Here is a 17,777-nt window from a genome sequence, read left to right as displayed (position 1 = left end):
GTGAAGGAGTTTATGCAAAGTTGTCTGGCGAACGCCAAGTATTTAAGTGTGGCCTTTTTGCCAAGCAGAAGAGAGGAAGCAGTGAGTTCGAAGCAGGCCGCTTACCTTAGATGTTACGCAGTTGCTATTTGCCTTCCAGGCCAGAGGTTTTAATCCTCTTGATAAATTAAACGTATTGTAGTGTTCACAGTCTCTGTGCTACATATGCTTCCTGTTATTATAAGGCCAATCTTATTCTAAAGTTAAATTAGAGTTTAGTTTTATTTTGATATCTTTTACGTTAGACCCCGAGTGGAGGGTCATTGTATTCCGAAGTACGGAAGTCATTGTATATAAAGAAAAATAAAGGGTTTTGTATACCCTTCTTCTGTATCCTGTCTACTTACTACAATTAGTGAACATAGCTTTAGTAAGCTCTCTGTTCTAGTCAGGTCATTGTATGTTTCCGAAGAAGGTAAGAAGAAACATTGAACCTGATAATCGAAACAGGCTTTCGCTTTGTAGATTCTTTGGCAGCTCCAGAATAGCAAATTCTTTTTGACATAATCGAAAGTTCAAGCTTACTTTTATAAAATTGCTCTAACAGTCAGCAAAAAATAATAAGCCGGATCCAATTCGAAGATTAATGATGAATCACAAATAAATCACAAAATGATAAAACTTAAAATATGTAATGTAGCTAAAAGGAGTTATATTTTAGGACTGGAATATAACAGTGAATCTCTTAACATAAAAAAATATGTTTAACAGCTTTCTATGAAAAAGCAAATGTATGAACTAAGAAATATTGGGTACATGATTTCGTTAAGTTATAAGCACCGACAGTGGTAAAAAACTAAGTCTTCAACCTAATAATCACATCAAAATGGAGATCACAAAATTAGAAATTTATCCTGAATGAGCAACAACTTTGTATAAAGCCTTTGTTAATTTAAATTTTTATTCATAAAAATTTATAATTTAACATATTTTGTAAGAAGCGCTTACTAACCGTTTACTTGAAAATTGAAGTTTCCTTTAAAAAAAGCATTTGACGTTTATTACAGTCCTTGTTCCATCACGAAATCATATTCTGTTTGCCTAACTGCTAGGTAGTAAAATGTGTTTCTTATCATTGGCAGTTCAACAAAAAATGAATATTAATTAGTTTATTACTTCGTAATCTTTGTCTTTTAAAAATAATAGGCGAACTGGAAAGTAACTTCGCTTTCTTACATTAAATTCAAGCTAATACATTATTATTAAGTTTTTATTTTTAATCAATAATATAATCGCCCTCATTATCAACAACCTTTTGCTATCTAATGTGCACATTTTCAATCCCGAACCGATAAAAATCAATTGGTTTATGAGTAAAATATCTCGAGAGGACATTTTGGACATCATCCAAATTTTCATATTTTTTTGCCACTAAAAAAATGTAGGGATCCGAATAAATGGAAATCCAATGCTGCAATATTGGCCGAGTATGGCAGTGCCTCCCACCCAAATTCAATAATTTTTCCCAGTGTTTATCTTGCACAGTGCGGTCTTGCATTGTCGTGTTGCAGAATGACGCCTTTTCTGTTGCCAATTGATATTTTTCGATTAGATTGGTTCACTCCGTCCAATTGTTCACAATAAAGGTCTGCATTAACAGTTTGTCCAGGTTTCAGCAATTCAAAATGAACAATTCCGCGAATACTCCATCAAACACCCAGAAGCGCTTTTTCGGGATGGAAACCCTTTGTAACCCGTATTAAAACTGCCTTTTGAGTTTTGGATTATCATATAGGACTTATTTTTTTGTCTTCACTAATCAAACAATCAAAAAACGGTTCTGTATTGTGCCGTTAAAGCAATACGTTGCATGTGATTAATAGGTTGGTTTTGTTCTTTTCGGACAGATTATGGGGGACTGAAACACCTGCTTTGCTTATTTTCCCATTCTGCTTTAAATGTTCTTGGGTTGTCGACCAAGGTTGGTTAAGAGGTTGACATGGATGTGCTTCCACTTCTGCCCTTACCATGTTGTTGTCGACATGTGCAGAAACGACATTACTTTCCGATCCCCCTATTACATATTCACGTAACACTTGAGGAAAAACTGAAAAGCCTAAATAACCAGCCTGTTCGCCAAAAACCCAATTTGGAATGAAATGCCAGTATTCAGTGGCCAGCCAGTCACTCCACACCACCAAATGAGCTGATGTACCGTCTGGGAGACTTTCAGCTTTTACATCTCATTTAGTGGGAAAATTTATTGAAAAAATTTCTACAAGTACGAAATTTTGATATAGTATACAATACAGATGTTATAGAGGACAAAATTTAAAATGAAGACTGTGGTAAATCTCGAAGCACAGAGAAGTATCACTTTCTAACTCTTTAGAAAATGAATCATCACCCTCATCTGTGTTAGTAAATAGTTCATTAACAATACAAGGGTATTCTTCCTCTGATAAATAGCACCTTCCCACCATAATAGACTGGAGGTGATGGCCGTAAAAGGTTGAGAGACGCTGGTCTATGCTATATAAACAATCCATCAGAAGGTAAGATGGCTGTTAAAAATTTCTAATATTCTCAAATTGCTGGGACAAATGAAAAAAAAGGCATGTTAGAGTTATGAGAAAACAGTTTAAAATGAGTTATTGCACAAAAAGCCACCTGAAGATGAAAAAGGGTGATAGAATTCAGGGAGAAAAGAACAAAACTGAAATATATTGGCTGGAAAATTCATAGAAAATGTTGATAGTTAACATTTTTTTTCAGAAACAGCCCTAAGGGTTTTAAGAAAAAATGGCCAGGTAGTATTACTGGAGTGTATATAAAATAAAGATAAATAAATATTTGTTAAAACTAAGTTTAATACATGAGGAAATGTAAATGCGTAAAACTCTGCCTTGACAATTTTTTATTAAAATTGTTATTATTTATCCGGTTTTAATTGAGCATAATTATATACTTGAAATAAGTACAAGCTGTATTCATCATTTTTAAGAAAGCCATGTCCCAGTTGATATCAGTATAGCTTTTTTTGTTGTAATATTCAATTTGTTTTCACCCGCATCATGAAAATTCTGTTCCTTTTAAAAGAATGTTAATTAAAGCTAATTTTATTCATTTCATTTATAATGGCATCGCAAAGGGAGAAAATTTTCTAATGTAATTGTTGTGCTGTAGTTGGTATGGTGATTAGCTGTCAGGTTGCTGTGTCTTTTTGCTCAAGAAAGCACAGATGCATGTAGTTGTCTATTACCCTGTCTTGTGAATGTAATATAAGTTGCATATTTATTCGTATACCCTTTTAAAGACCAGTTAACTGGCCAGTTTACGGCAACCTAATTACTATACTTACCTTTGATTTAAAATTATATTGATAATTAACTTAGTAACAAAACTTATCATTGGATTATTTTAAAGTGAAGGAACACATTCAACATTCTAGTTTGGACCCATTCTTAATTTTAATAAACGTAAATTTAACAATTTTGGAAACTGTAGTATGTAACCTATGTATGCCTACGAATAAGTGCAACAAAATTTTAAAGTTTATATTAGGCTTGTAGTTGCTGCAGTTTAAATGGTCACTACTGTTTGAAAGTAAACTAAAAGAATTTAAGTCTTAAAATGCCAGTTTGTGATTTTTAAGTAAATGATCATACTGGAACTGTTTCACTTTTATCTTTTCGGCTTTTAACACCTGTGTTGTAGGATTTAATTGGTTGAAGCTGCTGCATTTTGAAAATTTTGCTCCTTTGTATAACTGCTACAAAAGCCAAAAGTAGTAGTTTTTTTTTTTTTTTTTTTTTTTTGGCAATCTTATTTTAAATATTTTTTTTTTAGTCTAATGTTCTCCCCTTTCCACTAAAAAGTATGCAATGTATGTAGTATGTATGATATAATTAAATGGATCAAATTTTTACAGATATATCAGAAGAGCACTCTAAGAAATGGGAGGAATTTGTAAATGATAAATTAGCTGAGATAAATAAAAGAAATACAACTTATGTGGTATGCATTCTCTGTTTAATTCTTGATTTAGTATGCATCAGTCTTATTCTTCATGGTGTTTTATAAATAAGGAGCAGTTTTTATGCCCACAAAATTATTATTGCTTGCTGTATAATTTTTATCATAGTTGTAAGACATGGCAATCTTACAACTGAATGCAATTTGTTCCTTCTTTGTGAAACACCTTCTATTATTTATGTTTATTTATTTATTTATTTTATTATTATCATTTTTTTTGGCTTACAGATATTTTAATACTTAGTATAATAGTGTATTCACATTTATTAGCCACTGATATTTTTCTTTGCTTTAATAAATTTTGTTAATGTGAATATGGCATCAAACTAGAGATAAATTAGTTTTTGGAATGAATTCCCTCGTTAATAGTTCTTAAAAATATTTAGGTCAGTGGGCCACCTGTACCACCATCCTCCACAGATGAAGATTCTGTTGATTTCAGGGACATTCCATTTGGAAAAGAGTCATCTGTTCATCTTGTAAGTTATTAGACGAGTAAATTTAAGGGCAGTCAATAAAATGAAGCAGAAGTCTGTTGTAGAAATCCTGTGGGATAGGCAGTAATAGTGATTGTAAGAAAAGTAGTCTCAACTTCTAAACAAATCATGAATGTGTACATGTGATGCTAGGGGGGGGGCAGTTGTCACATCATGGAATTGAATAAAGGAGCTAACTCACTGCATGCACTATACAAGTAATACTTTTATATGTGAACTGAAAAATGGATTCGTTGAAAGATGGAACAGTACGCTGTAATGTGATATCTGATGGTGGAAACGCTGGTTGTTAATTTGTGAATTTCATTATGCCATGTTCACTCTGCTAGCAGATAGAGTGTAGAAATTCACAGGAAAATTACAAGAGTATTTCTATCATCAAATACTGCATCAAATACTTTCCTATCTAAATCTCTCATCAAATACTTTCCTTTACATATCCATACCTGAAATCTTATCAGCAAGTTTTGCTAAGATGGCACATCCAATTTTTGATCATGCAATGAGTTGTTTCTTTCTTCTCCATTTGAGTGCATTCATCATTTTCTGTACAGCTGTTGCTATGTTCCTGGGTTAAGTTATTTGATATTAGCCAGGCTTTGCAACCCATATGGAGAGTAAATGCAGTTTTCTTGTAGATCGTTTGATAACGTAGGCTTTTTGCATATGCTTCCTGTCTCATAAGGTGAGTTACAGTTAATATATGGAACGTAAAAAATTTGTATCCTCCCCAGAACTGAGCTCCAAGTGTATTTGGTTTAAATATGTGATATTCAGCATTTTTTGACAGCTGTGAAATGTTCTATTAACAATGTCATGAAACTTTTTGTTACAGCTTCTGTATTTCTGTAATCATTTGTATTTTAGCTTCCATTGCTTTATAAGAATGATATCCTTGTGTGATATGTTTGAATTATTCTTCTAAAAAGTGTGTCAGCACAATCTTAATTTTAAAAATTTAATTTACTAGTTATTTAAAAATGTTTTGTGTACTTATGGATTAGCACAACCACCTAACAAGAAAGCTCGACATTTTTAGAAGCCAAACTCTGACAACCATAAGTATAACAGTGTTAAGCTGTATTGCCATTTTCATATGCATTAATTCTAGTTTCCAGCTGTTTTTAGAGATAAATCATGATATTTTTTCTTTTAAATGTAATTTTAAAATATGCTGTCTTGTGTCTTAAACTCTGTTTTTAAATATTGCATCTGTAACAGAAGAAACAGCAGTTAAATTCCCACAGGAACATGTGGTCAGTGATCAGTGCAGCCATTTGTTGTGATCACAGCCCATATATGTAAGCCTCCTCCTCTGTAATGATCTCTTTTGACTATGTTTGGCTCCCAATAGCATGTCCCTGGCTCTCACTGTATTTAGTGCTCTTCTGGAATCATTCTGCATGTTAAATCAATACTGATTCATAAAGAGTACGTGGCCCCTCTACTACGGTGTCCAACTGTAGCATTCACCAGCATAATTCAACCGTGCTCTGACATGTAATGGGCAAAAATCGCAGGTCGTCAAGCATACAGTCCACCTTCATGCAGTTGATGTGACACAGTTTGCCAGAATATGGCCTGTCTTGGAGTAGCAGAGGGATTTGATGCCAGCTGTCATGATAGTAGTTATCTACAGCATCTTGTCTCCAGGAAGTGATCATCTGCCGTTGTAATTCTTCAGCTTCCAGAATCATTTCTTTTACAGGCATTTTGATCCCTTTGGCAGCTATTCCATAGCCTACTATGATGCACATTCAGCTCTCTTGAACAGCAGATTGTCTTGCACAAGCTTGCAATATCCTGATGGCCCTCCAATGCATTTCATTGTGCAAATGATGTCTTCTGCTTATGCTTTCCACTTTGGCTGTCTGAGATTATATGGAACTATCGCTGCTTGCAAACTTTCATAGGTCCGGTTTGCCCCTTTTATAATAGGGTATTGTGGTGTGACTGTGAGATTGCGTTTTATTGCTAATTGTCATTGCCTGTTTGCATTCAGCAATACAACTCCTACCTCCTGTGTAATTAATTCTCCTTTTTACATACGTGCCTTTTCTTTTAGCCTTTGTTGCTTATTTTTTTTATTAGCACAAATGTATTTTTATTGGACTGATATAAAGCATCATGAGGGAGCAGGTGCATGTGTAATAGCTGCCGTCATACCCACTTAATACTTCCTTTTTTTTGACAAAGCATTCTTAAATAAAAATACCCAGCCCACTCTGTGGAAAATACATGTCTGTTTTTGAACAGTTACAACTGTACTTTTTACAAATTTGTAACAGTATATTCCAAGTTAGAAAGAGAAGAGGTAGGTGAACTATATTTTAACAGCACAGAAAAACTGAGAACTGTGTAGATAATAGTATGGGTATTAGTGAAGAATAGTTCTTATTTCTGTTGCTAAATTAAGGTTTTGCTTTGCGAAATTTAGCATTATTATTGTCAAAAAGTTATTTTGCATTATGTAAATGTATGCATCAAGCATTTACATAAGAATAGTATGACAAGGATTCATTTTGAAATGACATAGTTCAGAAAAAATTGTTATAACAATGTTACTCTTTTTTTAGGATTGAAAGGGGAATTAAAAAACAGCCTTAAAGGTCTGTTGCAAATTAAAGTTACAATTTTATCTTACTTATTCTGTATCTTAATTGTATATGTGTAATAAAAACATTTAGTTGTCATTCCCTTTTTTTTTTTTTTTTTCCTTCTAAGGAATTATCAAAGTGGTTGAGCTAAAACACAATTACCACTTTTGTGAAATTTGTGTGTCTTAAATCGAAAATTTTCATTAAATGCATTGTGGGGTGCATAGCATTAAATTAAAAATATGTATAACTCAATTTCCTTTCATTTGGTGTAATAGTAAATGTTAAAGAGAATGACTTTTTATTTATTGCATATATTTTAGGCTTTCTCAGATTATCAGATGCATGAGATGACTAGTAACTTTGTTGATCAGTTTGGTTTCAATGATGATGAATTTGGTGATGCTGATGAAAGTCTAATGTAAGTAAAACCTGTGTTTTATATGTTAAAGGATACAAAATAAGCATGTATTCAAACCTTTATATATTTTAATATTTTTTTAAGCTATGCCAGGAACACTCTAAATCCTCTGTCTCAGAACTTTCCACTTAATGAAGGAAATAGTATGGTAAGCACTTTTTCTATTTGCCTTATATTTTTTAATAAGTTTGATTGGTTATGGCAAAATGTACTGTTAACGTATGCCCAAGAAGGTCTATTAATCATGGAAGGAAGAGAAAAACTGGCTCATAACAGGCAGAAAAAACAGCTCATTCGACCAGAAATCAAAATACACGTTACAACTGCTTTTACGTGACTTAATCTATTTCATCACTTTAGGTCCTTCTTATTCTGATATATAATTACTTCTGGTTAACTAAACATTTGTAAAATTTGAATTCACGTGGTGACCGTGTATGACCTTGATCTTTCCAGACACCTTGTCAAAGAATTACTTCAAGTAGGTTCACTCAGGATATAATTGTATCTGCATGTTTTTATGAGTATTTAATATTTATTCATCAGTGCTGAATAAAGTTTTGCAACAGTATTACCCCCCTTTTTTTTTTCTTTTTGTTTGCAGTCCAACTATTTTTTTTTTTACTTTTTGCATTTATTTCATGTTCAGATTTTTTTTTTTTTTTTACTATGTACAGTTATACATTGGTGTTAATTTATAAAACTTAGTTTTTTGAACTATTGCAATATTTTTGAGGCTTTAGCTTGCTAATTTATTGGTAGTAATATGTATTTTACTTGTACTGTCACTAGGTGAATTATTTATTGGGTACAACTAAGGAAGGAGTATGTTAACAGAAAGATTTTTCCATGTGGACAATGTACGAAATGCAGATGACAGTAATGTCTACTTACACTTGTGAACTAGTGAATAAAGGAAATGGTGAAAAATCAGTGCAATAACTTGTTCTTATACTGATTAGGTTAAATACAGAATCTAACCTTGGGATAAACTAGGTACAAATGCAGGCTATAGACCCACACATTTCTCACATCAAGAAAATTTAAAAACTAAATGTTAGAATCTAAAAGACAGAGTGGAGATATGCTTTGACTACAATTTTTGGCAATTATTATCCTGGAAGGAAAGAAAAAGTGTCAAAATTTGTTACGTATTAGTTAATAGTGCTTTTTTATTAACAATAAAATTGTGTCCTGACTTTTCTAAATTCAATTTGTATGAATAAGGATATTCAACGACCAACTTTTTGGGGGGGGCTGAGGCTTGCTTTTAGTATTTTAAAAGTTTAGATAATGTAATTTTGAAAAATATTTATTTCAAAAACTGTTAAGATTTCTTACATTAGTGTTTCATTGGTCACAGTAATTGGTCTTTGTTTTTAAAAGACCAGTGGGCAGTTAAGCTGTTTTTAACTTATTTCTCAGAAAGATTAAGCAAAATCTGAATTTATAAATGCAAATCATATTGCAGGTGTGTGAAAACTTTACATATAGAGAAATAAGTAATATTCATAGCAAATGAATTTAGCTCAGCAAAAACTTAATTTGTGTTCTGATGATTCTTGATTTCCATTGGCCATTAGCTATTAATGTAGAGTTGGAAGGGAATTTCTGAAGCTATAAGCTGTTGTGGTGAATTGCTGTAGGAATCTGTTTCCAGTTTTCTGCAGCATGGTGAACAGTTGAATAGTAGTTTTTAAGGTATATCTCATAGGCAATTTACCAAGATAATAATTATAGTTGAAATCAAGACTTTCAGTAGATCCTTTAGGCCTCACCATCTGCATGTCTTCATGTCTTGGATACTACTGTCTGGATTTAGAACTCATGCCTACAGATATACTTATCTATAGGCATGAGTCCTAATATTACTGATTGCATCTGTCATTGAATGAAAAATTGGCAGACAGATAGTGTCATTATGAATAATGAAATTTAAAAAAAAAATATAGTGTTCCAATGCGTTTTTGAGGTTATTGTGGATATTTGTAATATATTTCAATCCCAAAATATCTACTGAAAATGTAAAGAGTTCATTCAGAGTATCATGTTTTTAAAGATGAATGGACCTGGAAATATTTTTTTTACACTTGTGAAACATAAACCAGCGAATCTCATTTGCAAGTGAAGCTATAGCAGTCTCCAAAGACTAGAACATTTCCAGTCACTTCACATGAAAGCAATAACAATTCTAATTATGAAGCAGTGTCCGAAAATGAAAGAAAGTAAACAGTATGCAGGAAGCAGCTACATGTGCAACTTATGTTGAAGCATACGGTACACTGACTACCAATAAGTATTTGGACACCTGTGATATAAAAGAAAAACTAACTTTATTCAAAATCAATAGTTGGTAGAGCCTCCACGAGAGGTAATTACAGAGTGGACCCTCCGGGGCATACTTTCCACAAGTCTTTGTATGACAGCTAGTGGTATTTTCGTCCACGGCTTGGAGAAGACATAGAAGTTCCTTCACCGATTTTGCACGGGTAGTGCACCCCTGAATTTGGCGATGCAACTTGTCCCAGAGGTTCTCAATAGGGTTCAGGTCTGGACTCTGGGCAGGCCAGTCCATTCGATGAACTCCATTGGCACCATACCAAGCCTTGGTTAACGTCGAAACATGACAACTGGCATTGTCGTCCTGAAAGTAACAGGGGTGCAACCCGTAAAACTGGTACAACGTAGGAAGCACATTGTCATCCAAAATAGTGCATTAGGCATTGGAGTTGAGCTTACCATGAATGGGGAGCAAGGGTCCCAACCCATACCAGGAGAAACACCCCCGAACCATAATTCCACCTCCGCGAACTTGACACAATGCATTCTGGCAGGAGACGTTCTCCGGGTAGACGCCAGACCCAGACCCTGCCATCCGAACGGTAAAGGGTGAACCTTGATTCGTCACTCCAAAGAACCCGTTTCCACTAATCTACGGTCCAATTTCGATGTGCTTTGCACCACATTAACCGAGCAGCGCGGTTGGACTTTGTGATCAAAGGCTTATGGGCAGCAGCACGACCATGAAAAGCAGATGTGCTTCTTTACGGATGGTATTCATTGAACCAGTACTCCCGGATACTTGTTGAAACTCCTCGTGGATGACGGCCATTGGTTGGGTGTGGTTCTTCCAAATTTCTCTAGACAGCACTCATCGGTCTCTATCTCTCAGTTTCGTTGGTCTGCCGACTCAGGGCACATTCCGACAATCACCGCTCACCTTCCACTTCTTAATCACATGGGCCACTGTCGATTTTGGGTACTTCAGATCACTAGATATGTCCTTTAAGGATCGGTCACATTTGTGATACCTAATAATTATACCTTTCTCGAAATCAGAGAGTTCAGAACTGTGAGGCATCTTGCATGCGACTAAAGCCCATGCTGTTTCCTACACGATATATACCGGCGGAGTCCGTGATGTACCTTAGGACTGCAGATATCGTCATTTGCATAGGTGTCCAAATACTTATTGGTAATCAGTGTATATCCTTATATCCTGGATATGTGTTTCAACCAAAATGATAATCATTGAGGCCAAAGGATTTGCAGAAAAATATGGGAATCAGAACTTTTCAGGGTCTGAGGGCTGGTGCTACAGGTTCATGAAAAGGCAAGGCTTATCAATGCGCACAAAAACAACTATTGCACAGAAAACGCCAGCAGATTATGAAGAAAAAATACTAGCATTTCATAGGTTTGTTATAAATGCACGCAAGAAAACTTCTTTTGAGCTCGGTCAAATAGGAAGTATGGATGAAATTCCATTCACATTTGATGTACCATCCAACAAGACTGTGAATATTAAAGTGTCTAAATCAATAACCATAAAAATCACAGGTCATGAAAAAACCCGATATATGGTAGTTCTAACATGTTGTGCTGATGGCACAAAACTACCGTCGTTTTTCATATTCAAAAGAAAGCTCACCTGAAGGAAAAACTTCCAACCGGTGCAATAGTTCATGTTTATCCGAAAGGCTCGATGGACTAAGCTGGAATGAAACTGTGATTACAGAACTTATGAGCGAGGCGACATGGTGGACTCTTAAAACCCTTAGACCTGGTTTTGTATCTGTTTAGCACCCATAGAACTGAAACCATAAAGAATAAAGCGAGCTAGCTGTCGTTCCAGGTGGACTGACTTTTAAATGTATCGGTGAATAAGCCATTTAAGGAAAAAGTGCGAGAACGATGGAACAAGTGGATAGGAGAGCCACATCACACCCTCAGGTAGAATGAAGTGGCTCTCTATTTCACAAATGTGCGAGTGAGTAAAAAGATCTTGGGAGGACGTAAAGGCTGAAGTAATTGTTAAATCCTTTAAGAAGTGCGGGATCAGTAGTGCTCTTGACGGAACAGAAGACGACACATTATTCGAAGAAGGTGATACTAACAATGACGGAAACAGTAGTGATGACGATATTCTCGTTTTCGATGATGATGATAGTGAAAAGGATTTTTATGGTTTTGAAAGTGATTAAACTCTAATTTCATGATAGGTAACGTTTTCCTTGAATCTGTGTTTTTTGTTGTTTCTGCTTTATTTTGTATTATTTTGATTGCTTGCCATTCATTCATTCTTGAAATTTACCTATCATGTTCAAAATAGCTTGCCGTTTGTTAATTTTCCTTAATAATAATATATTTGGTAATTGCATTCAATGATTGTTTATTTAGCTTTTGCAAAACGTGAGAACTAAAAGAAACCACTTTTAAGTTATTGTGGTAACATGCTGTCGTGCATACTATTGACACTTTTTTTCCTTGTGTGTGGCCTTCTAAATAAGGGTGCGTCTTATATGCCGTCAAATACGGTAGTACACATGCAGTCATTAAAGGGAACTAAATCAGGATGTGATATTTTTCATGAACTCCTGTAAGGTCTTTCGACTTTGAAAGTACCTATAGCAAACATGTGTAATATTACAACTAATATGTGTAATATACTATTTTTTCTTGTGAACTTACAGGCAGTTTTGAGGTGTTCTTCCACCCATTCAGTCTGAATATTCTAATGTGTAGTATTACTCAAAAGTAAGGTGGCTTAATGCATGACGTGTTTTCGAGCCAGTTTGGCAGCTGAAAGATGATGTATTATTCGTCCATGAGAAGTGTATTCTGCAGAATTCAAAATTTTGGAAGATACAGCATGATTTTCGAACTTTTCGTTTTGCATGGATCTTATTTGCCATATGAAAAACTTAAATGTCATGATGCAAGGAAAATATCTGTGTATTGATGATATGTGGGTCTATCTCAATGGTTTTAAACTAGATCTGTTTGCTAGGCAGTTAGATAAGAAATATGTGAAATTTAATACTTTCAGTAAATGAAGACAAGCTTAAGGGTTATGAAGATAAACTAAGAAAAGTGCATTTTGAGTTTGAATGCAGATTTCAAGACCATTCAAACAGAATTGGGTATTTTCACCATGCCTTTCTATGGAAATTCTGAAGCAGTAAGGCCAGATTTGCAGCTTGAATTAATTGAGTTGCAATTAAATAATCATCTGAAGTTGTTTCTTAGTGTTTCGAAATTTGGGTTTTGAAATAATTACAGTCAAAAGTCGTTAATCCGGACCCGTCGGGACTTCGGCGATTCCGGATTATCGATTTTTCCGGATTATAGATCGTTAGTTTAAATCTTGTAAGATGGCATGCAGAAATTCTAAAATTAAAAATATGAAACCGTAATTTATGAAATAAAGAACAATTATGATCTAAAGAGTATCAAAATTTGCAAAAAGAAAAAGCTTAATATTTATTTGTTTACTTTATTAAACATTTCTTTCAATGTAAGTTGTTTAAGTTTTGCTTCGTTTCATGTGATAATACTTTCTCTTTAATTCTATTAAACAGACATAATTTCTTGTTCAGTTACAAAGTTTCGCTGTTCAAGTCGTATAATTGCTGTGTCGAGAACACCGACTAATTTGTCAATCGAAATTTTTTCGTTTTCACTAACCTCTGTCACTTTCTTTGCTATCGGAAGCGAATTATAATGGCGAGGAACTTGTTTTAAATAATATCAAAGATGGAGCACATCGAGATGAAATACTAATTTGGTAAGGAATTATAAGCCAAATAAAATAAAAACATCTGCGCTGAAGATAAGGATAGTGCTGACAGATCAACTTCCAATTCATTACGCACCCGCTGCGCCGTTCCCCCCGCCGAGCAGCGTGAAATTGATAAACAGATTTCGGATTTCAAAACATACTTTCGCTTTAGATCCTGTACATATTAACAAATATATATCGGAAATTCTATTTGATATAATCGAAAGTTTAAGCTCACTTTTATAAAATTGCTCTTACAGTCTGCAAAAAATAATAAGCCGGATCCAATTCGAAAATTAAGGAACAGCGCAATCATCAACATTAACTGAAATAGATAATTAGATAATTTTAGCTTATACGTCCATTATACATAAAACGCGCACGCGTAAATGCCTATGTGCCAATGCGGCACATGCGCAGAAAGTTTTTAGTTTTGAGGTCCGGATTATAGATCATTCCGAATTATGGGTGTCCGAATTAACGACTTTTGAGTGTATTGAAATCAAGTTTCCCAAGTTTAATTTCTTATGCCTAGAAAATTAGTGCTATGTTTGCTTCATCTTATATGTATGAAGAATTACTTTCTGCCATGAGACTTTAGAATTAAGAATTATATGAAAAATAGACGAACAGATGTGCATTTAGCATTTTCAGAATTAGTACATCACAGTTTGAACCTGAATTTAAGGATTTTTTTTTAAAATGCAGTTGCTGGGTCATTCATCCATTACTATTTGTATTGTAATATTTGTGTACTTTTTTTACAAGTTTTAGAATAAATATTGGCTTGTTATTTTTTTTCTTTTGAATTTGGGCCCACTTCCAAAGAAGTTTGTTGACTGCTCTATTGAGTACTTCTCTTTCACAAGGAGGGAATGATGTGGTCTATTAAAAGAGCTGCCCATTGTGCCACTGTGGTACAGGAGATGCTGCTTAATATGACCACAGTTAATGCCATCATTTGGGTATTATTATCAGTTTGCTAAAGTCCCACTCATATGCATATGAAGAAAACATGGAAAATACATCGCTTATTGTGATCAACTATTCGGTTGATATGATCGAACTAAACTAAACTCAGTGGCGTAACAGCCCTAGTGGGCCAAGCCTGCAGTGTCTAAAATCTACTTTCTTGACCGTACGCCCCGGGAAGCATGAGCATATGTCCTGAACAAGTGGTCAGCTTGTCGCAGGCCTCCCCAATGTTTAGTCCCCGAGTGAACTTGATACTAATTTTATCAACCCAAGTGATGGAAATCAAGGAATGAAAGGCTGAGGTGACCTTGCCCAGCCCGGGAATCGAATCCCGGACTTGTGGTGCTGCTGTGCAATGTGATAGCTACTGCGCCACTGGGCCTCGACATGATCAAACTATTCCAGAAATATTTTTTTTAAATTAAAGTTGCCAAATTAAAGATAAAGTAGCCAAGTAAAGTCAAAATAGCTTATACAGATTGTCATATGACTGGAAAATTTTGCAAAAGACAGGGTTCGTACGGTCCTTAAAAGTCCTTAAGTTTTTTGGAATCAATTTTTGGTCCTTAAAAGTTTTTAATTTCGGCCAAAATCGGCAGAAGGTCCTTAATTTTAATCATGTGAAATTTCTGTCCGTTTTTACGACTGCTATTTTTTTTAGTGTGAATTAGCATTTTGGAGGTATATTTTTGGCGATTCATTGATAAATATGGTTATCTTTTGAATGGGTTATAATTTGTTCCTATTTCTAATGTAAATGTGGGATACTCTAGTTTTTGAGCAAGAAGTGAAACATAAGCATTTAGAAATTATTTCACTTTTTCTAATGAAGAGATCTTAAACAACTTTTCTCTTTTGGAGATGTGAATTCTTTTATTGAACGGCTCTAAATTTGGCAATTTATCAACATTTTGGCAATTTTTAAGATCAATTTCTATAGTAAATTTTTAATTCCAAGACCTGGGAATTTTTCTATGATTTTTTTTCAAACATTGTAACATTAATAAATTTAATTAAAATAATGGTAATATATTGAAATTATATTTAAAAATTAACATTAAAATTAATTTTTATTTTTTGTTGTCATATTATAAAGTTCTATTTTGAACACTTATTATATCTGAAAACTTATCACTTATATTATATCACTTATTATATCTAATCACTTATTATATTTTGAATCTGAAAAATAAACAAGTTATAATGCTATAAAGCACAATTTACGAAACATTTCTTAGCAAAATCAAAATAGCTATGTAATTAATTAAAGTTATCTTCTTTTTAATTTTCCCATGATAAGAGTTTTCTCATGTTATTGTCTCAGAATATTCAGAATTCTTATGCATCAGTTTTCTCTATAAAATTAATTTTGCACATTTATCCTGTGTTTTTTTTTTTTTTTTTAAATATTTCTGGCTGTTTGCTGTTACAAAATTAGTAGGGGTAATTTTGCTTCGAGACATTAGATATTACAACTTGAAGAAGGATGCAAGTTGGAAAGTTTAGAAGGGTTTGAAAGCAAGATTTATAGACCCATGATTCTAGAAGATTCTAGAAAAATGTGACAAAATGAAAGATATCACAAAGGTATTAACATGTAATGGGTGTATTTCACAGAAGGTTTGCAATGAAGTTCTTACTTTTTGGAGAACATCTAGAAGAACAATGAAAACATAATATTTGAATGTTTTATTTCTGATACTAGAATCTTTTTCTTAACGTGTTCGTCTTCCCTTTATTTTCTCTACTGTTCACTAGATACAAGCATGAAAAATATTGAAAATGCTTCTAATAGTATCACATGGAGAGGCATTATAGAAAGGAATTTTTTTATTAATAAAGAAATTTGAAGCTGGCAGTTTTAAAAGATTAATCTAATATGTCTTAATGCATCATACACAGGTTTGACGCTAGGCATTGCCTCACCTGGTGCAGTCATGTGGAACATTAAACTTATCTCTGTAGATCCAAAATTTTTCTGACTAGTGCCTTTCAAAATTCTGCTTCCAGTGCCTGCTCTAAATTCTAAAAGTTTTGCCATGTTTAGATTTTTTGCTCGGTGTGTCACTAAATTCTAAAATTCTGCCACACCAGCTCTGTAACCGGCCTTTACCATATATATTTCATATTTCTTCTGAATGTTCGTATTACTAAAAAAATAAAATTAGCACCTTTTTCTATACATTCTAAATGCATCTAGTTTTTTTGGAATAACAGAAATTTAAAAATTCTAAAATGAAAAGGAAGCGTGTTGAATAAAAAAACCAAATACATACAGAGAAAGAAAATTATTCTTCAAATATATATACAGATATTATTATGTTAATTACTCACTTGTTTATAATTTCAGCCTTTACTATAATTTCCCATTTCTATTTCCTCCCCAGAATGCAAATCACTTAGACAGTTTTTAGTTTTTAAACTGAGGTTTTTGGTGCATGAGGCAGAAAATGTGTTTTTAATCTCCGTTTGCTCACTGCATTAGTTCCTGCCAGCTCTGATAATTTGTAATTTTTTTTCTGCATTATTACTGCTGACATTTGAATTTGTTATGACAATAGAGTTACTGAGCCAGCTTAAATTAAAATTAAATTGTATAGTCTTTGACCACTGGTCCACATTTTTTGTTTGAATTTGATCGTTCTTGTTTAATAACGTCACCACAAGTTGCAATTGATTTTGTTAGCATAAGACCATGCCTTTAAGTTCTTTTTAAATAAGAGGCTTATTTAAACCTTTGTAGTTACTTTTAGACATAGCAATAATTTACTTCACGTCTATCGGGGGGTTTTGGACTATTTAACTTTTACCAAATCAAATAAACCCTCATAGGTACATTGTGGAGAGGTTGGCAAGTTAGGAGATAAAGCATGCAGAAACTAGTGAGAACAATAGTTTGCATATTGAGAGAAATTTCTAATTCTTAGAAAAGATGCTTAAAGAGAAGGAAATCTATGTAAATTAGCCAAAATGTCTGGGCAGGCTTCAAATTAAAAAATACGTTTTGTTAAAAAATACATTTTGTTTACGTTTTGCATAAATGTTTTGTTGAGGGTTGTTGCTATAAAACATAAATCTTTTGTAGCTTTTAATGCATAATTATCCTAATATCAATGGCATAAATTGCATGTATTTTAAACTGTGAAATTTTATTGGATTGTGATTTTAATAGGGCTTTTTAAGAAATATTCTTAAATAAGTAAAATTTAATA

General features: G+C 33.5%; 1 protein-coding gene across 9 annotated transcripts in view; it reads left to right on the top strand.

Moving 5' to 3' along the window:
• The window catches only part of LOC118188896 (serine/threonine-protein phosphatase 6 regulatory subunit 3-like), a 172,014-nt gene that overhangs the window by 104,858 nt on the left and 49,379 nt on the right, over positions 1-17,777 (top strand). For 8 of the 9 annotated variants that reach the window (XM_085810029.1, XM_085810028.1, XM_085810026.1 and 5 more), the window contains 4 exons: positions 3,911-3,996; positions 4,401-4,493; positions 7,432-7,529; positions 7,614-7,677. In XM_085810029.1, the coding sequence (XP_085666155.1) occupies positions 3,911-3,996; positions 4,401-4,493; positions 7,432-7,529; positions 7,614-7,677 (341 nt within the window). The remainder of the gene's footprint in view (positions 1-3,910; positions 3,997-4,400; positions 4,494-7,431; positions 7,530-7,613; positions 7,678-17,777) is intronic. The other variant, XM_085810027.1, reaches the window with a different exon arrangement.

This window comes from Stegodyphus dumicola, chromosome X2 (assembly GCF_044657685.1).
Source record: "Stegodyphus dumicola isolate Sdum_Otavi_A_Nest chromosome X2, ASM4465768v1".
NCBI classification, from domain to species: Eukaryota; Metazoa; Arthropoda; class Arachnida; order Araneae; family Eresidae; genus Stegodyphus; species Stegodyphus dumicola.
This window is presented reverse-complemented; position numbering and strand designations above follow the sequence as displayed.